Raw genomic sequence first — 25,416 nt, 5'->3', positions numbered from 1 at the left:
TTTGGATACAGGTTGTGCAGTAGTACATATGAAGTTAAAACACCTGTTATTGACAGACCCACCCTTTCCTTCAATCCCATAAAGACTTTTAATGTGTTGTGTTGGATTGCAGCTGTTGTTAGTGATTAAATAAGTGGAGGCTCCTTTTTATACACACTATATAAAAGTGGAATATAGTCTGATAGACCCTGCTCTACATGTTCACGGGGAGTGGATTTGGTTCTTGAGTTGAAATCCTGACCTGGGTCTGATTGGCTGATGAACTCTGAAAATCTCCTGAAAATCAGGCTGATTTAAGAAACATACAATGGCTTCTCGGGGGAAATCAGAAACTGGGAAACTAAAGCAGAACATGGAGGAGCAGCTGGATCGGCTCATGCAGCAATTACAAGATCTAGAGGAGTGCAGGTAAAGCTACACACTGCCTTCAACCCCACTGACACTTACCCTCAGCTTCCTGCGCCCACGTGATTCGTTTAACTAACTAACTAACTAACTAAAATGGATGGATGGATAGATAAGTAGATGACTGGATGGATGGATGGATTACTAGATGTCTGAATAGGTAGATGACCGGATGGATGGATTACTAGATGTCTGAATAGGTAGATGACCGGATGGATGGATAGATTGCTGGATGGATGGATGGCTAAATAGGTAAACTGCTGGATAGATAGATAGATAGATAGATAGATAGATAGATGGCTGGCTGGATAGATTACTAGATGGCTGAATAGGTGGATGGATGGATGGATGGATGGATGGATAGGTAGGTAAATGGTTGGCTGGATAGATAGATGGGTGGATGGCTGAATAGGTAAATGGCTGTATGGATAGATAAATGACTGGATAGATGGATAGAGAGAGAGATTGCTGCATGGATGGCTAAATAGGTAATTGGCTGTATGGCTAGATGGCTGAATAGGTGGATGGATGGATGGATGGATGGCTGAATAGGTGGATGGATGGATGGATGGATGGATGGCTGAATAGGTGGATGGATGGATGGATGGATGGATGGCTGAATAGGTGGATGGATGGATGGCTGAATAGGTGGATGGATTGATGGATGGATGGCTGAATAGGTGGATGGATAGGTGGATGGATGGCTGAATAGGTGGATGGATTGATGGATGGATGGCTGAATAGGTGGATGGATTGGATGGATGGCTGAATAGGTGGATGGATTGGATGGATGGCTGAATAGGTGGATGGATTGATGGATGGCTGAATAGGTAAATGGCTGGATGGGTGGATGGATAGATGATGGATAGATGGATTACTAGATGGCTGGATGGATGGATAGGTAGATGATTGGATGGATAGATGGCTGAATAGGTAGTTGACTGGATGGATGGATGGATGGATGGATGGATAGGTGGATGGATTGATGGATGGATGGCTGAATAGGTGGATGGATTGGATGGATGGCTGAATAGGTGGATGGATTGATGGATGGCTGAATAGGTAAATGGCTGGATGGGTGGATGGATAGATGATGGATAGATGGGTTACTAGATGGCTAGATGGATGGATAGGTAGATGATTGGATGGATAGATGGCTGAATAGGTAGCTGACTGGATGGATGGACAGATTGCTGGATGGGTGGATGGATGGATGGCTGAATAGGTGGATGGATGGATTGATGGATGGATGGCTGAATAGGTGGATGGATTGATGGATGGATGGCTGAATAGGTGGATGGATTGATGGATGGATGGCTGAATAGGTGGATGGATTGATGGATGGCTGAATAGGTAAATGGCTGGATGGGTGGATGGATAGATGATGGATAGATGGATTACTAGATGGCTGGATGGATGGATAGGTAGATGATTGGATGGATAGATGGCTGAATAGGTAGCTGACTGGATGGATGGATAGATTGCTGGATGGGTGGATGGATGGATGGCTGAATAGGTAGCTGACTGGATGGATAGATTGCTGGATGGGTGGATGGATAGATGGCTGAATAGGTAGCTGGATGGATGGATAGATTGGTGGATGGGTGGATGGATAGATGGCTGAATGGGTAGATGATGATGGATAGATAGCTGGAGGGGTGGATGACTGGATGGATAAATGACTGGATAAAGGAAGAAGAGCAAAAACTTTATTCATCACACGTACACTTGTGAAATTCCTCTCTGCCTTTAACCCATCTGAATCAGCGAACACACATGTGAGCAATGAGCACACACACATACCTAGAGCAGTGGGTAGCCATACTAGCAGCGCCCGGGGAGCAGCTGGAGGGTTAGGTGCCTCACTTAAGGGCACCTCAGCCTCAGGCCACCCCATGTTAACCTCACCACGTGCCTTTGGACTGTGGGGGAGACCAGAGCACCTGGAGGAAACCCATGCAGACACGGGGAGAACATGCAAGCTCCACACAGAAAGGCCCCCGTCGGCCACTGAGCTTGAACCCAGAACCTTTTTGCTGTGAGGCGAACAGTGCTACCCACTACACCACCGTGCCGCCCATGGATGGATGGGTAGGGGCATTTTCACAGTCTCCTGGAGTACTGGGGATGCATAGAAATGAGGGTTAATGTTCCAATATTTATGCATGTATTATGTAAAATGTCATGTGAAAAAAATACAGAATAGTATGTTGTACCTTTTTTTTTAAAGACAAAAAAAAATTGTCTTGAAAATGTACAGACCAGTCAAATTTTGGACAAAATTGAGTTTTCCCACTTAGTCTTCAGTTTCCTCACAGAAATATCTTCTGAAGAAGGATATTTGTCATACAAATATCTAGCGGGAAATTGGATAAGAATGTGTATTTTAAATAGATCATGCGCTGGTGGCTGTATCCAGGTTTTATTCTGCACAGGGCAGATTTGAATACACATGACCGAAATTGTCCCCTCCGACTTTTGTCACTTGCTCTTACAAGAAATATAGTATCTTTGTAAATCAGATACAGTGGCGGCGGCAGAGGGGGCGGGACCCCCCCCCCCGTTACGACGGGAGTCCTTTGACTATTTACAAGGAAGAAAAGGAGAGAGTAGTGTGACTAAACAGCTCACTGCGTGCCTTTGTCTTCCCTTATTAAATCCCGCGGCATGTCTTTGTACTGTAGGTTGGTAGCACCCATTCGCACCAAAACCGATGCAAATTAGCCTGGCCCTGACGTCACCGATTGCCTGTGCTTTCTGGGATTTTCCTTATTTGGCTCACACAGAACTGCAAAACCCATCACTTTTTTAGTAGACAAGCTGATTTATGAATATTCTGTGGACTAATTTACTTGTTGCTGTGGCAACTGTCTAGACATGTCTGATCTCCTTGGGTACTCATGCCAAAGCGGGGACCCTGTGACAGCAAGGCTATGACAGTGTCGCTACATTTGTATCTGACTGATAACTCGCGTCCTGTCCGGATGGCTAGATAGTGTTCACGAGGTGTACAAGCAGTTTTGGGTGCTCAAAAACTTGATGCTGCTCTCGATCTACATGAATTCGCTTGCTGCCCTGACCACTCACTGAAAATCGGTGTGAAGAGGAGTTTCAGACAAATATCCATTGCAAACTTTTTGGGCTCGACAAAGGCACCCAAGTTGCTTGATGATAATGAGGTAAGTTTTCAGTATAATTTTTTTTTTTTAACATCCCAAGTCAAATTTCGCAAACCAAGAAATGAATGACTGTTTACTTGAATTGAGGACTAAAGGAAAGACAGTTATTCGTGCTCTTGCTTTATACCACGTAGCTGAGCGGGTATATAAATCTATTAGCTCTTTAATTCAACAAGGACATTGAGGACAAATTTTTTTCAGTGTGTGTGGTGGTGGTGGTGAGTGGAGCCATGAGAAAACTAAGGGAATGTAGTTTTTCCGATTTACCAATACAGACCCATATGTCATTTATGCATGCTTCAATACACCAATATCACACAGTTTTGATTTGAAAAATATGCAACGATAGTATCATTGGTTCTGTTTCATATAGAAAAAAAAATACATGGAGGAAATGTACTCTAATAGACATTAAACTTAAAATTAGCCTCTCAAAATGCAGGAAATAGTGTTTTAGAGGGTTAAAAATTCCAAAATTTCCCAGGGGCCATGCCCCCTGCCCCCCCCAGATTTGGTGCATCTTTGGCGTGCAACCCCCCCATCCAATACTTCCTGCCACTGCCTACTTTAAGAAAGTGTATGCCACTTTAGGGCAAAAACACATCTGAAACAGCTTCCAAAACACAAAGTAGAGAAGCATGTCAACATCTGTCTGTCCAAAAGTATCCACTCTGAAACATAGGTTTATGTCTTCAGTATGTTACTCATACACACCATTCATCACTGTCTAGCTTGTTGCTAATAAAAGATGAATATGAGGTGTCGGGTGTTTGTTTTTTTTTTTTTTTTTTTTTTTTTGGGCGCTGAGGTTGAAAATGACTTTGTTCCTACTTGTGAATTCCCACTTGTGCGGCAAGTTAGCTGCTACATAAATCCCACAAGTGCCACTCAAGAAGTAGTCAAATAGCATTGTGGGAAATGTTGAAAATGGATAATAAGTGACATCGTACGAAAAAAGTCAGTTGAAAACTTCATGACAAAATAAATCTTGAATGCCGATGATCAAATGTTATTCAAACAGATTAAATATTAAGGGTGGATTTTTCCTTTAATGAAACACAAACCTCTCCGAGAAGCTTTTCTCCATTCTTTTAAAGGGGACACGTGATTTATAAACCCCCTTTCTCAGTGCTTGTGTTAATGCATTTTGGTATCTGGAGCCGACCAACCCACCAACTCTGAACTGACACACCCAGACAGTTTATTTTGTGCTGCCTATTTTAGAAAACATGTGCTTCAACAAGCCTTTCAGATTTGGCTCCTCTTTCTACATCATATGTTTGTTAGAATTACACCGCTCCTCATGTGAGCATCTCCACTCACGGCTTAAAGGAACAGGCCGCTCCTCGAATCGGCTGTTTTGAACAGGGCTGTTTCGACAGGGTGAGAAGGGAACTGTGGTGCTTTGTCTTTGTGGTATTTTGACCAAAGCATGTCACAGACATTTCATTAAGACCTCTGAGAACTGTGTCATAATACGTCACCTTTTAATGACTTGTGTCAATTATTTCTTCATTCCAGAGAAGAGTTTGATGAGGAGGAGTATGAAGAAACCAAAAAAGAGACGCTGGAGCAGCTGAGCGAGTTTAATGAGTCCCTGAAGAAGCTCATGTCGGGGAACATGACCCTCGTGGATGAATTGGGAGGGATGCAGCTAGTAAGACATTTTAATACAGACATTAATACTGATGCCATATTTTCTCTGAATGGCCAAATATTGTGTCGGGGTCATGGATAAGGTTTATCGTATTTGAGGATTGACCCCAGATGCTCTGACACACACACAGGAGGGCAAAAGTTTGCATACAGAATGAAAAGGATAAAGAAATTTTATTTTAACAAGACCTTTAGTTTGTTAGCGTTCATAGACAATTATTCAATATCCTAAGTACCAGAAATATAAAATAGTGAATGTTCTGATCTCATCTCATTATCTGTAGCCACTTTATCCTGTTCTACAGGGTCGCAGGCAAGCTGGAGCCTATCCCAGCTGACTACGGGCGAAAGGCGGGGTACACCCTGGACAAGTCGCCAGGTCATCACAGGGCTTGAATGTTCTGATATTAGTGATTTTAAAACCTCAATTAAGATCTCTCTTTCTAACTGTGATATACAGTGGTATGCAAAAGTTTGGGCACCCCTGGTCAAAATTGCTGTTACTGTGAACAGTTAAGCAAGTTGAAGATGAAATGATCTCCAAAAGGCATAAAGTTAAAGATGACTCATTCCCTTTATATTTTAAGCAAAAACAATTTTTTATTTTCATCTTTTACATTTTCAAAATGACAAAAAAGGAAGAGGGCCTGAAGCAAGAGTTTGGGCACCCTGCATGGTTAGTACCTAGTAACACCCACTTTGGCAAGTATCATAGCTTGTAAACACTTTTTGTAGCCAGCTAATAATCTTTCAGTTCTTACCTGGGGATTTCCACACATTCGTCCTTGCAAAAGGCTTCCAGTTCTACAAGTTTCTTGAGCTGTCTTGCATGCATTGCTCTTTTGAGATCTATCCACAGATTTTCAATGATGTTTAGGTCAGGGGACTGTGAGGGCCCGGGCAAAACCTTCAGCTTGTGCCTCTTGAGGTATTCCATTGTAGATTTTGAGGTGTGTTTTGGATCATCGTCTTATTGTAGGACCTATCCTCTTTTTAACTTCAACTTTTTTACAGATGGTGTGATGTTTGATTCCAGAGTTTGCTGGTATTTATTCGAATCCATGCTTCCCTCGACCAATGAAATGTGCCCTGTGCCACTGGCTGCAACACAACCCCAAAGCATGATCGATCCACACCCATGCTTCAGAGTTGGAGAGGTGTTCTTTTCCTGGAATTTGGCACCATTTTTTTCTCCAAACATACCTTTGCACATTGTGGCCAAAAAGTTCTATTTTGATTTCATCAGTCCACAGGACTTGTTTCCAAAATGCATCAGGCTTATTTAGATGTTAATTTGCAAACTTCAGATGCTGAATTTTGTGGTTAGGATGCAGGAACGGTTTTCTTCTGATGACTCTTCCATGAAGGTCATATTTGTTCAGGTGTTGCTGCATAGTAGAACAGTGCACCACCACTCCAGGGTCTGCTAAATCTTTCTGAAGGTTTTTTGCAGTCAAACAGGGGTTTTTATTTGCCTTTCTAGCAATCCAACGAGCAGTTCTTTCAGAAAGTTTTCTTCATCTTCCAGACCTCACCTTGATCTCCACTGTTTCTGTTAACTGCCATTTTTTAACATGACAATCTGAGGAAACAGCTACCTGAAAACACTTTGCTACGTTCTTGTAGCCTTCTCCTGCTTTGTGAGCATCAATTATTTCATTATTCAGGATGTGAGGGAGTTGCTTAGAAGAGCCCATGGCTGTTGATTTTAGGGACAAGTTTGAGGAGTCAGAGAATTTATACAGCTTTGAAATCTGCATCATCTGACCTTTTCTAACAAAGAATTTGAACAAGCCACAGCTCAATAAGCTAATTAAGGTCTGGAACCTTGGTAAAAGTTACCTGAGATCTCAAATGTATTGGGGTGCCCAAACTTTCGCATGGTGTTCCTTTTCTTTTTTCACTCTCCAATTGTACAAAACAAAAATAATACATAAATCTTGCAGAAAACACTGAAAAGAAATGTCGTCTTTACCTTTATGCCTTTTTTGCTGATCAGTTCATCTTCTGCTCACTTAGCTATTCACAGTGACAGATATTTTCAGTAAGGGTGCCCAAACTTTTGCATGCCACTGTAAATATTCTCTATTAATTTGAATTTGACTCTAGTCACTTTTTCATTTGTAAAATAATGGCATGTTTTTCCTTTTTTTCATGCAGAAAATTAATTCGTACTTTCTCTGTCAGGCTATCCAAGCTGCCATCAGCCAAGCATTTAAGACGCCTGAAGTTATTCGACTGTTTGCAAAGAAGCAGCCTGGGCAATTACGGACAAGATTAGCAGAGGTAATATAGAAATATAAACACCAAGGTTAATTAATAAATATTCCAACACAAGTATGGCGTTTTTCTAGATTCTAGAAATTTTTCATGTTCTAGAAATCTGTGAGATTTTAAAATCAAAATGCAAAGCACTCTTATTACCTCGCCTGGGATGGAGTCCACCAGGGCCCTGTACTACGAAGCGGGTTTTCTGGCTTACCAGGGTAACTTCGAGAGTAGCTTGATCACGTGCAGCGTAACTTCCCGATTAACCCATACTACGAAAGTTGGCTATGTTCAAACCGAGGTATGCTGCCATGGCAACTTACGCTGCATCTCAAACCTGCTCGTCTCAGGTTATGTTCTTGGTTAACCCAAGGTTTCCGATTAACCACACCCTTTTTAAACACCACCTCTCCACCGACATTTCCTCTAGAGACAATGCCAGCGTACCTGGATGACCCGTGCGATACCGGAGCACAGATTAGAGATGGGATTTATGGCTCTTTGATGGGATCCGCATCTTTGTGATCTGTTCTTTGAAAAGAGCCGTTCAAAAGACTGGCTCATTTGGCTCTTTTTAAATATTTATTCAGTTTTAAGAAGACAGCGTCTAAAGAAGCCAGATCCCTCTGCTTAGACAGTGACATCAATATTTCTGGACATACCTTTTATATAAAGCAACCTAGACTTACATTATTGTAACCCCTAAACGCTCATAAATAACCATTAAAAAACAATGAGGGCTTCAATGAATGTCCATGCAGAACGGCTTTTCTGTAAAAAAAAAAAAAAAAGAACCCACTCAAGAACATAGTTATCAAGAACGCAAGAATATTTTATAGAAAAACACTTGTTTTACAAAAACATTTAAGTCTGAGATACAAAATAGATGCAAAAATATAAAACAAGAACTAGTTATCACACAAGAACATTTTAATAGAAAAAAACAAACTTTCTATATTAAAAATATTGAAATTGTAATAAAAATAGATACAACTAAACAGTCAGATAAATAGATAGTTATAACAAGAACACAAGATTATTTTAATAGGAAAAAACAAACTATTAATGCAAAAAATATATTAGAAAAATAGATACAACTAGACAAACAGATAAATAAATAAAATACACAAAAATAGAACAAACAAAATGACGATAGAATAAATTAAATGAACGTCCGTGCAAAGTAGTTTTCCCACAATATTATCATTAATATCACACAACAACATTATAAACTATATACAAAACAATTTGAACTATTAGGCAAACAGATAAAACTTGAATAAATAAAAGGCAAATGAATGCTTGCTTGCACATGCGCGCGCACACACCATTATGAATGATGTTTTTATATTTCATTTTCACCTGTTGCCAGGTGCGTTTGGCACTGCTGTTGCCTCTGAAATGTTCACAGGACATACACCAACTTAGTCAAAGGGACTGAACAGTCAGTCATCCTAATTCATGTGACTCTGTGCACATATCAGCTTAAGTAGGCTACTCCATGAATTTACCATACCAAATTTTATTCAGGATTTTTCGGACATTAAACAAGCTATATATGACTGGGGCCACGTCGAAGGACCATTTTCTGTGACTTGTGATTGATCATGAAGCTTTCTCTCATCCTATACTTCTGTTCTGGAACATGTAGAAGGGAGAATGTACTTGCGCATTTACCCGATCGGCAATTCGTTGCCAACATGCTTGCCGCTCCTTATTGGCAGCCGCTGTGTTAGATTTTGCTCTTATGCCGCTTTTCCACTACAAACGCGGCTGAGCCGTGCCGTGCCGAGTCGAGCTGAGTCGAGCTGAGCGGGGCTGTTGGAGTTGCATTTCGACTACAACCGCGCTGAACCGTGCTGGCTGGAAGTGGGTGGACACATTGGGTGGAGTTAGCGAAAGTGGGTGGACGTCACGTGATGTCGTTAAGCAGCGCAAACAGTGACATCAGTGACAGTGGCAGAACAAGTCAGAGCCGGGCCGGGGGCGGGGCAAATGACCGGGCCCTTTATTAAAGCTTATCATAACATCATTTTAGGCTACAAAATGTCCGCAACTGCGGTGTTTACCAATTTCAACACTACCGGGTGCAACTATGTTATTTAGTACATCAAGTCCTTCAAACGAACATGTAACTCAGAAACAAAAAACATTAGGATACTGTACATGGCTCATAATAAAACATCAATAGCCTATACTGCGCACATTATTTGAATGGCATACGAATGAGCGCTCAGAGGTTGCAACGGTGACAGGAAGAGTCAGAAATAAAAGGAGGGCGGTGCAAACCTCACTGAATGCACTGTGTTTACCAATTTCAACACTACGGGGTGCAACTATATTTTGTACATTAAGTCCTTCAAACGAACATGTAACTCAGAAACAAAAAAACATTAGGTGACATACTGTACATGGCTCATAATAAAACATCAATAGCCTACTGCGCGCATTATTTGAAGGGCATACGACGAGCCTTGCGCTCCGTGAACTCGTCTACGATGCTCTGTATGTCACTGATTCAGTGAGCTTTTAAGCGGTAGTCTCACGACCCGAATAGTAAACAATAAACATGGAGGACATGGAGTCGTTAGTGTTGCTGGTCTTGGTGCTGTGGCTTGTTGTCACCGACAACGCGGACAGATACTGGCAAGAGCGTATAGATGAGGCGCATAAGGCTTCAGAAATTCTCGTAATTCGTAATTCTTCTCCTTCCGGGTTTGCGGTGTTTACAGATCCCAGCGCGCTCGCGGGGCGTGTGTGGGCATGTGAGGACACTCCTCCTCACCAATCAGTGCACAGGGGAGTGTCTGCTCACGCCCCCAACTCACTCGGCACGGTTTGGCTCGCTTCAGCCCCACTCCAAAACGGTGCGAGTTTTAGGGGCTAAGCAGGGCTGAAACGAGCTGAGTCGTGCCGGTTTTTGGTAGTCGAAACGCGAGCCGTGTCGGGCTGAAGTGAGCTGAAGCGAGCTGAAGTGAGCTGAAAAAGGGTAGTGGAAAAGGGCCATAAATGTTGTTTTGAACTCCTCGTAGCTTTGCATTATGACAGCGCATTCTTCCTCCGTGAAGTACGGCGACCGTGCCATTGTGAACAGTGGTGATTTGCGCTGATAACCTCCCCTTTAACGTGAACGCGCATTAACCCTGATTAGGTTAACACAGGTTCAACAAATCAACTTCATAACCCAAACAAGATAACCAGGTTTTGTCAACCCCGGTTTAGCGGGGGAACCCTGGGTTACTTCTGGGTAGGTTAACCTCCGTTCGTAGTACAGGGCCCAGGGGGCAAGGTATTGTTTTTGGTCGGGTTTGTTTGTTTGTAAACAGCTGGACCAGTCTGCATGAAACTTTCAAGATAGATGGGGATTGGTCTCAAATAGAACCTCCAATATTTTGGGGGTCAGCCAGTCAAGGTTTTTGTGGCTACTGCTTCATATAGAGGCGGTAGCAACTGTGTCATCGTGCTGTAAGAGTGTAACAATCACGCAGTACGGTGTGTTCTGATTGGCTGAGAGCAGTATGGTGTGTTCTGATTGGCTGAGAGCAGCAGAGAATCAGAAACCTTGCTATTGGGCAAGGTTTGTTTTGCCTGGCAGCACTTATTATACAAAGCACTCAGTTGTTGTTGTTGTTATTATTATTATTATTATTATTACAACATGTTTTATTACATTTAACAATTATTTAAATAATATTGGCTGGCTTTTTTTTGTGGTATATCAGATATATTCCATTCAGCTGACATGATCGTAAATGAGTCAGAAAGCCACTACTATTATTATACATACACATTCCTTTCAGGTGTTCAACACATCTTTCTCTTTCAAAATTCTCTGAGTCTTCCATATTTAACGAAGCAAACCTGGCGGCCATGCTTGTTCACAAATTGTCAGTCACTCACTAGCGCGGAAGTGTTGCGTCTCTGACGTGTGATATGTCTTGACAACCATGCAATATCGTAAACCATATTCAACGCTCATTCTCCATTGAGTAGAGTGATGTAATACAACATTGGCTCTCCATCGCTAATGATGATGACTGCTTCATTAGGATGCACAGAAACGCAGATGGGCCACGAGGCACGCAACAGTGTCACCCACACTGGCGACACGAATGGCCTGGCCGAGCCGCCATGAAATGTCTAGCCTCGTGAGCTCTTGCATACTATTCTCCTCTCCTAACGGCGTGCCTTGCACAGTAAGGTAAAACAAGCGACGTCGTACCCCCATCGTGTTGTCTCTCTGGACCTCCAGACCTGATGCCAAGTGGTGCACAAAAGTGCCACAGATCTGACTGGTATGGAAGTTGCCCCACAGTGACAACTGACTTGCCGAGTGATGCCATCCGTTGGCTATTTGAGGGGCTCTTCTGCATGCCATCTGGTGGTGCGCTGTTGACCCTTTTGGGTTCGTCTGCCACATTGCACCAAAAAGCACCCTGCTGCCAGCACCATATTGGTGATGTACTATTTAACCCATAGCTGGAACCCAGGCAGGTGCTACCACTCTGGATCAGAGTGGACCTGGTGGTGATTAATGGTGATTTAAGAGTTAACTCCACTTTCCCCAATACTCAAGTCCTCCCGGACCTGAGACTCCCCACTGATTGCAGTTTAAAGTCATACCCAGGATCACTAGAATGACATTAATTCTGTCAATGACAAAATACATGTAGGATAAGCGATATGCTAACAATATTGCATGCTATCAAACCAAATGAATGAAACCCGCTAGAAGGGAATAGAATACGTGTTTTTATTCCATTGAAAGTGTTCTGTATGTATAATAATCACCGATATTCACTGAGCCTGAGGTGGGGAATTGTTTTAATATAAATACACAGGTGATTTTATTTTAAAAATATATATCGTATTTTAAAAAAATCATTTATTTCAAACTTCAAAAGCGGCATGCAAATGTAATGCACACAGACTTGTCACTTATCTACGCCGACTTGCATAAAATACTTTGTTTTGAAATCGATAAAATTATTCCCAATTCCACCTTACCTTTGAATAGTTTTAGACCAAACTTCGGAGCATCTTTAGTGCTTTTAGGAACAGCATTTGCTTTCATAATGTGTAATTCTTCCTCACTTATGGTGACAAAGCGATTGGCCGCCATTTTGCTGAGTCACTTGAGGTGATTGGTTGAGAAATTCAGGCCATTTCTCGATAATCAGTGCGTACGATTTCCTATTATCACCTGTGCATTTATACTGATGCATATGCCGTAATATGCGTATTGTAATATGAATCTATAATGTCGAATGCCAGAAGTCATGATCACAATTAAATGAGCCTTTCTTCAAAATACTGTACGCTCACACTCAGCAGTGTCCTCATTTTAGCAGTTGCTGTCACTCATTTGAACAGAACACCATATACAGTGTCTTGCAAAAGTATTCATCCCCCTTGGTGTTTGTCCTGTTTTGTCGCATTGCAAGATGGAATTAAAGCTTTTTTTTGGGGGGGGTAGCACCATTTGATTTACTCATGCCTACCACTTTAAAGGTGCAAATTGTTTGTTTTATTGTGACTCAAACAACAATTAAGATGAAAAAACAGAAATCTGTAGTGTGCATAGGTATTCACCCCCTTTCATATGAACCCCCTAAATAAGAGCTGGTCCAACCAATTTACTTCATAAGTCACATAATTAGTTGATTAAGATCCACCTGTGTGCAATCAAAGTGTCCCATGATCTGTCACATGATGTCTGTATAAATTAACCTGTTCTGGAAGGACCCTGACTCTGCAGCATTACTAAGCAAGCAACAAGAAAACCAAGGAGCCTCCAAACAGGTCAGAGACAAAGTTGTGGAGAAGTATAGATCAGGGTTGGGTTATAAAAATGTCCCAAACTTTGAATATCCCAGAGAGCACCATTAAATCCATTATAGCAAAATGGAAAGAAAATGGCACCACTACAAACCTGACGAGAAGGCCACCTACCAAAACTGTCAGACCAGGCAAGGAGGGCGTTAATCAGAGATGCAACAAAGACACCAGAGAGAACACTGAAGGAGCTGCAAAGATCCACAGTGGAAATGGGAATATCTGTCCATAGGACTACTTTAAGCCATACACTCCACAGAGTGGGGCTTTATGGAAGAGTGGCCAGAAAAAAAGCCATTGCTTAAGAAAACACATTTGGAGTTTGCCCCACAACATGTAGCAGACTCCCCAAACGCATAGAAGATTCTCTGGTCAAATGAGTCTCTAAAATTGACCTTTTTGGCCATCATGGGAAATGCCATGTGTGGTGCAAACCCAACACCCTGAGAACACCATTCCGACAGTGAAGCATGGTGGTGGCAGCATCATGCTGTGGGGATATTTTTCATCTGCAGGGACAGGAATGCTGGTCAGGACTGAAGGAAAGATGGATGGCACTAAATACAGGGCAATTCTGGAGGAAAACTTGTTTGAGTCAGTCAGAGGTTTGAAACTGGGACAGAGGTTCACGTTCCATCAGGACAATGACCCTAAACATGCTGCTAAAGCTACACTGGAGTGGTTTAAAGGGAAACATTTAAATGTCTTGCAATGGCCTTGTCAAAGCCCAGACCTCAATCCAACTGCGAATCTGTGGCATAACTTGAAGATTGCTGTACACCAACACAACCCATTTTAACTTGTGAGATGTGCTAAGCTAATCGAGATATACCCAAAGAAACTTGCAGCTGTAATTACAGCAAAAGGTAGATCTACAAAGTATTGACTTTGGAGGGGGTGAATACCTATGCACACTCCAGATTTCTATTTTTTCATCTTAATTATTGTTTGTGTCACAATAAAACAACAATTTTCACCTTTAAAGTGGTAGGCATGTTGTGTAAATCAAATGGTGCTAACTGTCCAAAAATCCATTTTAATTCCAGCTTGTAATGCGACAAAACAGGACAAATGGGGGGTGAATACTTTTGCAAGACACTGTAAATATACATGAACATGTAACCTGAAGATAGTAGTCACAGAACGAGACTATGAAAGAACAGGACGTGAGATTGTTATGGTGTTGCTAGGTTGTGCTGTGGTTGTGTTTAACATTGTTTGTGTTCTGTCTCCAGATGGACCGGGATGTGATGGTAGGGAAACTTCCTAGAGACGTGTACACTCAGCAAAAACTGGAGATCCTCACAGCCCTAAGGAAACTGGGCGAGAAGGTGAGAAGGCTGTTCCTGACATGTAGATTCTGTCTGCCTCGCCTTTGTGTCTTAATGCCATTTCTGACGCAGCACTGTTTAATTCATGATTTTGAATGATTAGGTGTTGATTAAATTTTCTATGACCTCATATTAAAGGTTCTGACTGCAAAGTTGAATTCTGGGCAGAAATGTTCTCAGTCTATTGCTGTTGGAGTTTCGATATGTTTCGCTGCTGCACACACCGTGTATCCTCTGCATAAATGTTTTGCTGAGATAAAAAGCGTCCTGCGTTTTACGATTCCGGAGACCGCCGAAGCAAGTGAGCAACAAGATCACATGACCACTGTGGGGTGTGTTTGACTGACTTGCTTTTAAACAAAACCAGTCGGCATGGGCAAAGATGGCGGACTCTGCTCTCCCACCAGCGGAAAAGAAAAGGAAAACCTGCCTAGTGAGTGCAATTGCGAGATAGAGCAAGGTTAGATGATGTGTCCTTTTTCTGGACAGATAATTAAATCCTTCTACAGTGGTGCTTGAAAGTTTGCGAACCCTTTAGAATTTTTTAGATTTCTGCATAAATATGACCTAAAACATCAGATTTTCACATAAGTCCTAAAAGTAGATAAAGAGAACCCAGTTAAACAAATGAGACAAAGTACAAATTGTAAATAAAAACGGAATGCAATAATTTACAAATCTCAAACTGATATTGTATTCACAATAGAACATAGACAACATATCAAATGTCGAAAGTGAGACATTTTGAAATTTCATGCCAAATATTGGCTCATTTGAAATTTCATGACAGCAACAAATCTCAAAAAAGTTGGGACAGGGGCAATAAGAGGCTGGAAAAGTTAAAGGTACAAAAAAGGAACAGCTGGAGGACCAAATTGCAACTCATTAGGTCAATTGGCAATAGGTCATTAACATGACTGGGTATAAAAAGAGCATCTTGGAGTGGCAGCGGCTCTCAGAAGTAAAGATGGGAAGAGGATCACCAATCCCCCTAATTCTGCGCCGACAAATAGTGGAGCAATATCAGAAAGGAGTTCGACAGTGTAAAATTGCAGAGAGTTTGAACATATCACCGATAGTGCACAATATCATCAAAAGATTCAGAGAATCTGGAAGAATCTCTGTGCGTAAGGGTCAAGGCCGGAAAACCATACTGGGTGCCCGTGATCTTCAGGCCCTTAGACGGCACTGCATCACATACAGGCATGCTTCTGTATTGGGAATCACAAAATGGGCTCAGGAATATTTCCAGAGAACATTATCTGCGAACACAATTCACCGTGCCATCCGCCGTTGCCAGCTAAAACTCTATAGATCAAAGAAGCCGTATCTAAACATGATCCAGAAGCGCAGATGTCTTCTCTGGGCCAAGGCTCATTTAAAATGGACTGTGGCAAAGTGGAAAACTGTTCTGTGGTCAGACGAATCAAAATTTGAAGTTCTTTGTGGAAATCAGGGACGCCGTGTCATTCGGACTAAAGAGGAGAAGGACGACCCAAGTTGTTATCAGCGCTCAGTTCAGAAGCCTGCATCTCTGATGGTATGGGGTTGCATTAGTGCGTGTGGCATGGGCAGCTTGCACATCTGGAAAGACACCATCAATGCTGAAAGGTATATCCAGGTTCTAGAGCAACCCATCCAGACGATGCCTCTTTCAGGGAAGACTTTCCATTTTCTAGCATGACCATGCTAAACCACATACTGCATCAATTCCAGCATCATGGCTGCATAGAAGAAGGGTCCGGGTACTGAACTGGCCAGCCTGCAGTCCAGATCTTTCACCCATAGAAAACATTTGGTGCATCATAAAACGGAAGATACGACAAAAAAGACCTAAGACGGTTGAGCAACTAGAATCCTACATTAGACAAGAATGGGTTAACATTCCTATCCCTAAACTTGAGCAACTTGTCTCCTCAGTCCCCAGACGTTTACAGACTGTTGTAAAGAGAAAAGGGGATGTCTCACAGTGGCAAACATGGCCTTGTCCCAACTTTTTTTGAGATGTGGTGTTGTAATGAAATTTAAAATCAACTAATTTTTCTCTTTAAATGATACATTTTCTCAGTTTAAACATTTTTGATATGTCATCTATGTTCTATTCTGAATAAAATATGGAATTTTGAAACTTCCACATTGCATTCTGTTTTTTATTTACAATTTGTACTTTGTCCCAACTTTTTTGGAATCAGGGTTGTACTTGGTCATTTATTTATTGAGGAAAATGAGCCAATATTACATATCTGTGAGTGGCAAAAGTATGTGAACCTTTGCTTTCAGTATCTGGTGTGACCCCCTTGTGCAGCAATAACTGCAACTAAATGTTTCCGGTAACTGTCGATCAGTCCTGCACACCGGCTTGGAGGAATTTTAGCCCGTTCCTCCGTACAGAACAGCTTCAACTCTGGGATGTTGGTGGGTTTCCTCACATGAACTGCTCGCTTCAGGTCCTTCCACAACATTTCCATTGGATTAAGGTCAGGACTTTGACTTGGCCATTCCAAAACATTAACTTTATTCTTCTTTAACCATTCTTTGGTAGAACGACTTGTGTGCTTAGGGTCGTTGTCTTGCTGCATGACCCACCTTCTCTTGAGATTCAGTTCATGGACAGATGTCCTGACATTTTTTCCTTTAGAATTCGCTGGTATAATTCAGAATTCATTGTTCCGTCAATGATGGCAAGCCGTCCTGGCCCAGATGCAGCAAAACAGGCCCAAACCATGATCCTACCACCATGTTTCACAGATGGGATAAGGTTCTTATGCTGGAATGCAGTGTTTTCCTTTCTGCAAACATAACGCTTCTCATTTAAACCAAAATTTCTGTTTTGGTCTCATCCGTCCACAAAACCGTTTTTTTCCAATAGCCTTCTGGCTTGTCCATGTGATCTTTAGCAAACTGCAGAGGAGCAGCAATGTTCTTTTTGGAGAGCAGTGGCTTTCTCTTTGCAACCCTGCCATGCACACCATTGTTGTTCAGTGTTCTCCTGACGGTGGACTTATGAACATTAGCCAATGTGAGGGAGGCCTTCAGTTGCTTAGAAGTCACCCTGGGGTCCTTTGTGACCTCGCTGACTATTACACGCCTTGCTCTTGGAGTGATCTTTGTTGGTCGACCACTCCTGGGCAGAGTAACAATGGTCTTGAATTTCCTCCATTTGTACACGATCTGTCTGACTGTGGATTGGTGGAGTCCAAACTCTTTCGAGATGGTTTTGTAACCTTTTCCAGCCTGATGAGCATCAACAACACTTTTTCTGAGGTCCTCAGAAATCTCCTTTGTTCATGCCATGATATGCTTCCACAAACATGTGTTGTGAAGATCAGACTTTGATAGATCCCTGTTCTTTAAATAAAACAGGGTGCCCATTCGCACCTGATTGTCATCCCATTGATTGAAAACACCTGACTCTAATTTCACCTTCAAATTAACTGCTAATCCTAGAGGTTCACATACTTTTGCCATGCACAGATATGTAATCTTGGATCATTTTCCTCAATAAATAAATGGCCAAGTATAATTTTGTCTCATTTGTTTAACTGGATTCTCTTTATCTACTTTAAGGACTTGTGTGAAAATCTGATGTTTTAGGTCATATTTATGCAGAAATATAGAATTTCTAAAGGGTTCATGAACTTTCAAGCACCACTGTAGCTAGCGCTTAGCTATCTTAACCTTAGAATGCATGGGCTTGAGTCCACAGTAGCGAGTATGCAGTTATATACCTAATGTTTTGATCTTACAGAGAAAGAAACGATAACACAAGCAGGAACAGAGAAAAGATGTATTTGTCTTTTTGTTTCATGGATCTATTCACAAGTGTCAACCACAGGTTACATCCCTGCGACTCAAAACTCTCCAAGGTCAAAGCAGAGTCACAATGTTTTCCGCGCGTCGTCATCTTGGTGTTGACGCAGTTCCATAGTTATGCTAATTAGTTAAAGCTCCACACTTTCAGCTATTTCTGTAGGGCCATACTGTTTACTTCAAGAGGTAGGAAAAACGGAGAAAAACAACCCTCAGGACATCACAATGATCACATCTCGTTTGCATGACAATGTTCTTGCATGACGATGTTCTTGCGAGACGTAGGTGGGGTTTACATTACACCGTATCAGCGTATCATCAGATTAACGTTTTTAAAAATGATTCGTGTGCACACAGCAACGCCAATACACGGATACGCTAATCACATGACTAATTCGGCACGTAAGTTGAAATGTGTCAGTGCGGCTCATCGCTTCCTTCTCAGCGGCTGCGCTCCAAATCACTCCGCCCTGAACAGCGAGTGCCCTCTGGAGGGTGCGCACTCCGGCCCTGCGCAGCTCACATAGCGTGCGAGTGTAGTGCACGAGCAGTGATTCGGGACTGAGCCGCTGTGCGCAAGTCACTTACCACTTGCAAGTGGAAGGATGGCAAGCCTAAAGACCATCATAACTACACAATGGGCAGTATTTGCAGTATTTTCATACTTTTATACTCTTTAATGAAAGGTGATACAAGGCGGAAGTCCGCGCCTTTTTTCAGCAGTCGTGTCACATGACCAACGCCAGTGAATCAGGAAGGTGGATGTCACAGTGACGTTGTCCAATGACGATGCCAGCTAGAGCTCAGCACAGCGTATCCACGTATTCTCAATGTTTACACAGCACCGGACCAGACACGATCTGGATTGAATACGTGGACCCTGGCGGATTCCCGTTTCCCGACGTTTCCAGGCGTTTTAATGTAAACGGACAGTGCATCCGCGAAGAAAACGAGACAGATACGGTCTAATGTAAACTTGGCCGTAGGAAAATGCCATTCACAAAAAAAAAAAACCCTTGAGAATTTCAGATTACTTTGCAGTCAGCACCGTTTAAGTTATCTCCTAGATTATATAAATGTTTTCATTGTAATATGATCTCATTCTAATATCTTCTTCAAGTACTTAGTATAGTAACAACTTGCACAGGGACTTGGTGGGTCACAAAAACAAATTAAAATGTCTGATGTAATGAGACGTTTATTTAGTATTTCTCCAGTGTCAGCTCTTTGTAATACTCAGTGGTAGACTTTGTTTTCGAAACTATATAGAGTCTTCAGAACAGAGCTTTATTGTTCATCAGGAAAATGCTTTTTTTTTTTTAAATTATTATTAACAAAGAAAAAAACACAGACTGCTGTTTCTAGGTGCTCTAACGTAAGTGAAAATGGGAAGTAACTTTCATAGATGTTCAACATTAAAGGAAACTAGAAATGAAACCATAAGAAGATAAAAAGTGCATTGTTCATAAAGGGGGAAAAATGTTAGCAGTGGTAATTTGCTGTAGTAAAAGAGGAATAAAACTTCAGGAAGTGCTGTTATGGGAAAATTTATCAACTTCCTTATATGGTTTCTTTCTTACGAAGATCATTCCCCAGGGTTCTGTGGGTCCTTAAAGGTCCCATGGCATGGTGGTTTGTTGATGCTTTAAACGGGCTCGTGGAGGTTTCCGGATATTATATCCGCAGCTGTTCTCGAAATGAACCCTCGGCACGTAGATATAGCCTCCTGGGAGAAAGCCCCATTTCAGTGCTTTTCCCAGTGCGTCGTTTTGCTAATGAGAAGCAGGAGGCAGGGAAGGGTAGAGAGTGGGGGCGGGTCTTATCATTAATATTCATGACATGTAAACGTGTTACCTCTGATTGGCTAACAGCACTGTGACGCTACCTCCAGTGGGTCAGAACAAGCGGATGTGGGTGTCTTACTATGGCGAGAGAGAAGGAACAAACCGCGAAGGGAAAAATACCGCGCGCTGACGTCATTAAAGGAACAGTCCACCGTATTTCCATAATGAAATATGCTCTTATCTGAATTGAGACGAGCTGCTCCGTACCTCTCCGAGCTTTGCGCGACCTCCCAGTCAGTCAGACGCGCTGTCACTCCTGTTAGTAATGTAGCTAGGCTCAGTATGGCCAATGGTATTTTTTGGGGCTGTAGTCAGATGCGATCAAACTCTTCCGCGTTTTTCCTGTTTACATGACCAGTGATATGAAACAAGTTCAGTTACACAAATTGAAATGTAGCGATTTTCTATGCTATGGAAAGTCCGCACTATAATGACAGGCGTACTAACACCTTCTGCACGCTTCGGCAGCGCATTGATATCTGAGCTCAGATAATCTACAGTCGAGATTGTCTCCTGACGCATTCACAAGGTTCTATATCATCTGTAGTGAGTGTGTGGAAAATGGACCATTTTGGGTTGCACGCACATGATTTCATGTCAGATTTATAGTAACTTCCCTCGGTCCAATTTCACTTTGGTTTGTATTTCCTGCATACACAGGCTTGTTAGTGTAATGCAGCAGGTAGAACTCAATCCATAATCTCAACATCTGGTATGAAAATTTGGTGGCCTGACCACACGCGCACTAATAAAGGACGATAAAAATGATGAGATACTTACACCGATCAGCCATAACATTAAAACCACTGACTGGTGAAGAAGTGAATAACATTGATTATCTCATTACAATGGCACCTGTAAAGGGGTCAAGTCAAGTCAAGTGCTTTTATTTGTCACATACATTTTACATGTAGTGAAATGTTAAAGGGGTCATCAGCTCAGCATATAAATAAATAAATAAGAATAAAAACAACATATGCAAATAAGTAAGGGTGTGGAGTATATTGGGCAACAAGAGAACACTCAGTTCTTGAAGTTGATGTGTTGGAAGAAGGAAAAATGGGCAAGCATAAGGATCTGAGGGACTTTGACAAGGGCCAAATTGTGATGGCTAGATGACTGGGTCTGAGCATCTCCACAATGTCGCATCTTGTGGGGTGTTCCAGGTATGCAGTGGTTAGTACCTACCAAAAGTGGTCCAAGGAAGGACAACCAGTGAACCAATGACCGGGTCATGGGCAGCCAAGGCTCATTGATTTCACATAAGACATGAAGGCTAGCCTGTATGGTCCAATCCCACAGAAGCGCTACTGTAGTACAAACTGCTGAAAAAATTAATGCTGGCTAAAACAGAAAGGTGTCCACATTAACTTTTTCCATCCCTTTACTATGAATGAGTAATGCGTGTGTGTGTGTGAGAGAGAGAGAGAGAGAGAGATTACCCTACTTAACCTGACTTTTTATTTTTGATATTTATAGCTTACAGCAGAGGATGAAGCTTTTCTCACAGACAATGTCAGTGCCACTCTGAGTCAGTTTGAGAAAGTTACACTGAATATGGGTGAGTACTGCGTGATGACTCAGTTAAGCCCTGCACGTGATGGAGAATGTAATGCTGTTGTAGACGTGGGTGATTTCCTGGAAACTTTACATGAGCATTAGCGCAAACAGGACCGTAACCTCGGCATGGCTGTTTATCATGACTGCATTAATGCATGTGTGGAATTATTTTCTTGCTTAGTTGCCTACAATGCACGAGAAACCACAAACTTGTCACTTCAAATCTCTCCGATTTAATTTAATTTATGTGATGCTTAACTTGAACCCAGACTCTTAAGAATATAACGATGTCTTGGAAAATGTCATTTGCTTTAATAACTGGGTTGATAGTTTAGGTTCTGTAATGGATTGTAATCGTCCGTAAACATGGTGCACTTGTTGATGTGTAGACCGGACCAGAAAAATCAGCTAAATAAAATACAGAGCCGTTTGTGCAGTTATAAGGAAACAAAAGATAATGTAATAAAACGTGCGACATTGGAAAATCATCAGGTAATAGTAACCTGATTTTGCTATAAAGAGTAATGATGGTTCATAGCATCTGCCATGACACGTTTATGACCTAGATATGTCATGATGTAAGGATTGAGTAAAGTGTTTTAAATATGAAATATTCTCCAGATAACGTGTGTGTGTGAGAGGGAGAGTTGACTACAGAGTTTTAACCTAAAGCTTTTTTCCACTTCCTGCAGGATCTGAAGATAAGATCATGGCCTTAGCAAGCTCTGGAGTTGAAAAGACCCAGACCTAGTGATGTGTGGTTTCTCATCTGTAAAAGATGTGTGATTGTGTGTGTGTGTTTTTTTTTTTTTTTAAATGTAAGATTTCGTCCTACAATTTTTGGATCACAAGTGTTGTGCCATTCAAGAGATTCTTAACTGTGTAATTATTTTCATGCTTAACCCCAGTGACCTTTAACGTACTCGTACATTTTTGTGTGTATGATTTTGACAGTTTCGGTACGGTAAAGTAAAATTAAGAATTTCATGAAGCTGGCAGATCTGATTTATGTACATTTTGGTACACTGTCCGATGATTGTCTTTTGGTAATTCCTGCCTGTGGCTTTAGGAAAAATAAATGTCTTGATGTTTGAGTGTATTGAAAAAATTCAGATAAAAGAAATTTCTTACAGGTCATTTTTGAATGTCTCACTTCATTAAGTCTTGTATTTATGATTTGCCTTTAAAACATGAAAAGCAAACATGACGGACTGACTGTTTTTTAACAATGGAGTATTCAGAACTGCATGCTTTTTATTTTTATTATTATTATTACAACTTGTAGGCCATAATCATGACATGTTTAATTGTACGTTTTCCGATATGTTCTGTATAGAAATGTTCTTTACTAATGTGAAAAAATAATGCTTTATATGATAATGCATAACTTGATGAATTTTGTCATGTTTTTTTTTTTCTCAGAAGGGATATTAATGTTTAAATTGTGAGGTGGTAGATGGTGACGTAGCCTATGTGTAAAGCAGTAGTTTTTTTTCACTTGAACACGACGGATACCTGCGACTGATTAAACAATATTGGAGTATGACCGTAACAAAATCTTTGGTATGGAAATGTGGGTGCGTAAATATTGTATGTGAATGTTATAATGTGGAGATCAGGTTTACAACTGAAACTCATGATCAAGTCATGTACATAAGTTATTACTAGTTGCTATGTAATTGGACTGATGAGCTCATTCTCTGCAGCCTGTACCAAATAGATGATGAGCTGCATGAAGTTAGCACCCCAAATGATGAGTTTGTGCATGCAAAAAAACCCCAAAAATCCTTGAGCTTGAATAGTTTGATAAATTAACAGTTAAATGTTTTGACATGGCATTGCCCAGCACCCCATTAATGCCCAGTACCCCATTTAACACCCAAATGACTCCAAACATGTCTGATTTATTTGTGCTCACATGCTTTATTATCTAAGTCAGGGCTTTTCAAAGTGTGGGGCGCGCCCCCCCTGGGGGGCGCCAGAGTTCTTGAGGGGGGGCGCAACGTGAGGAAAAATAAACCAGAATAAGTTACTATTGCGGACATTTAGCGAACTTCAGCTAGCCTTTGCCAGAGACAAAATGGATCTTTTTTTTTTTTTTAAGTACCTAAAGCTACAGTGAGTGAGGAGACAGAGTCCGGGCCAAGCAAAAAAACAGACCCTCCAGGATGTTGCGATTTGCAACTTCCACGCAAATTCAACCAATCCCCGCGAATTCAGGGCGGTGTTGCAATTATATCCAATCACCGCAACCTTCCCGCAAATTTGACCAATCGTTGGCGTCGTCTTGAGGTGACGTCGACAAACTACCTTCCGCCTTACTTCCGTGTATACGTTCAAGAGAAGCAGCATGTGCGCGGTGTTGCCAGATTGGGCGGTTTCAAGTGCATTTTGGCGGGTTTTGAACATATTTTGGACTGGAAAACGTCAGCAGTATCTGGCAATATTGCATGATGTGCGAGTCAGTGTTTATGTAGGCTTAAATTCTGTTACTGAAAGTGTGTTATGTTTACAGTGAAGGACTGTGCGCACTTTACATTATTTTTTTTTACTTAATACAAGAAATTAATGGATGCCAACATTTTTGCCAAAATGGTATTTTATTTTCCATTGTTTAGGCAGCTTCAGCATCATACTGTGAGATTCTGTTCAAATTGTTTTTTTTCTTCTATGAAGCCTGAGCCATTTATTTTATTAGTTTATAATTACTGTCTTCAGGAGAGACTGCCTGCACACAGTACTAGTATTAATAGTTTTTTTTTTTCTTACATGAAAGCTGAGGCATTTATATTATATTTTAAGGTAACTTCATGTTGTGCTGTGAGGTTCTATGCACTTTAACTTTTGAACCAACAGGTGCATTTGGATAAGTAAAGCCTATTTTTCTGCATTTTTGTAGTCCTGGTAATCTTTTATATTGGCAAAGTTGTTTATAGGACCATTTCTCAGTGTCTTTGTTTTTTTAATCAATAGTTTTTCAGTAATAACTTAATATTTAACATATCACTCAATTTTAATCACAAAAAGAGAAAATCGCAACAATTTTTCGCAACTTTCACTTCCTCCCGCAATGTAATCGCAACAAAAACCTAAAAAACACCGCAATTTTCATCGCAATTTTTTGGAACCCCCCCGCAACATCAGACATTTTAGCCCGCAACAATCACAAAATTTTAAATGTGAAAAAGAAAAAAATAATGTGTACAACAACCATTTTTTAAAAATATGAATGGAACATTAAGTATAGCAACAACAAAAATTGTAAGGGGGCGCTGTTGTTTATTTGCTCTCTGGGGGGGGCTGGCTCTCTGAGGGAGGGGCTGGCTCTCCCACACTTTGAAAACCCCTGATCTAAGTTATTAAACATTATTTACTTGACCGGTGATATCACTCAGCACCCCATTAATGCTCAAATGGGTCCAGAGTAGTCCTATTTGTGCACTTAAATTGTGCTCAAACCATTTTTGGAGAAATTAAATGCTAAGGGTAGGGTTCAACATGTGTATTTTGCATTTACAAATGAATGAC

General features: G+C 41.3%; 1 protein-coding gene across 1 annotated transcript; it reads left to right on the top strand.

Moving 5' to 3' along the window:
- Positions 1-27: 27 nt before the first annotated feature.
- lzic (leucine zipper and CTNNBIP1 domain containing) lies at positions 28-23,023 on the top strand. Its single transcript, XM_060938391.1, has 6 exons — positions 28-408; positions 5,106-5,241; positions 7,428-7,526; positions 14,579-14,674; positions 21,808-21,889; positions 22,581-23,023. The coding sequence occupies exons 1-6, from the start codon at positions 308-310 to the stop codon at positions 22,637-22,639; spliced, it is 573 nt and encodes a 190-aa protein (XP_060794374.1). The 5' UTR covers positions 28-307; the 3' UTR covers positions 22,640-23,023.
- Positions 23,024-25,416: the final 2,393 nt, after the last annotated feature.

This window comes from Neoarius graeffei, chromosome 13 (genome assembly GCF_027579695.1).
Source record: "Neoarius graeffei isolate fNeoGra1 chromosome 13, fNeoGra1.pri, whole genome shotgun sequence".
NCBI lineage: Eukaryota > Metazoa > Chordata > Actinopteri > Siluriformes > Ariidae > Neoarius > Neoarius graeffei.
The sequence above is the reverse complement of the archived record's forward strand: the minus strand, read 5'-3'. Positions and strand labels throughout refer to the sequence as shown.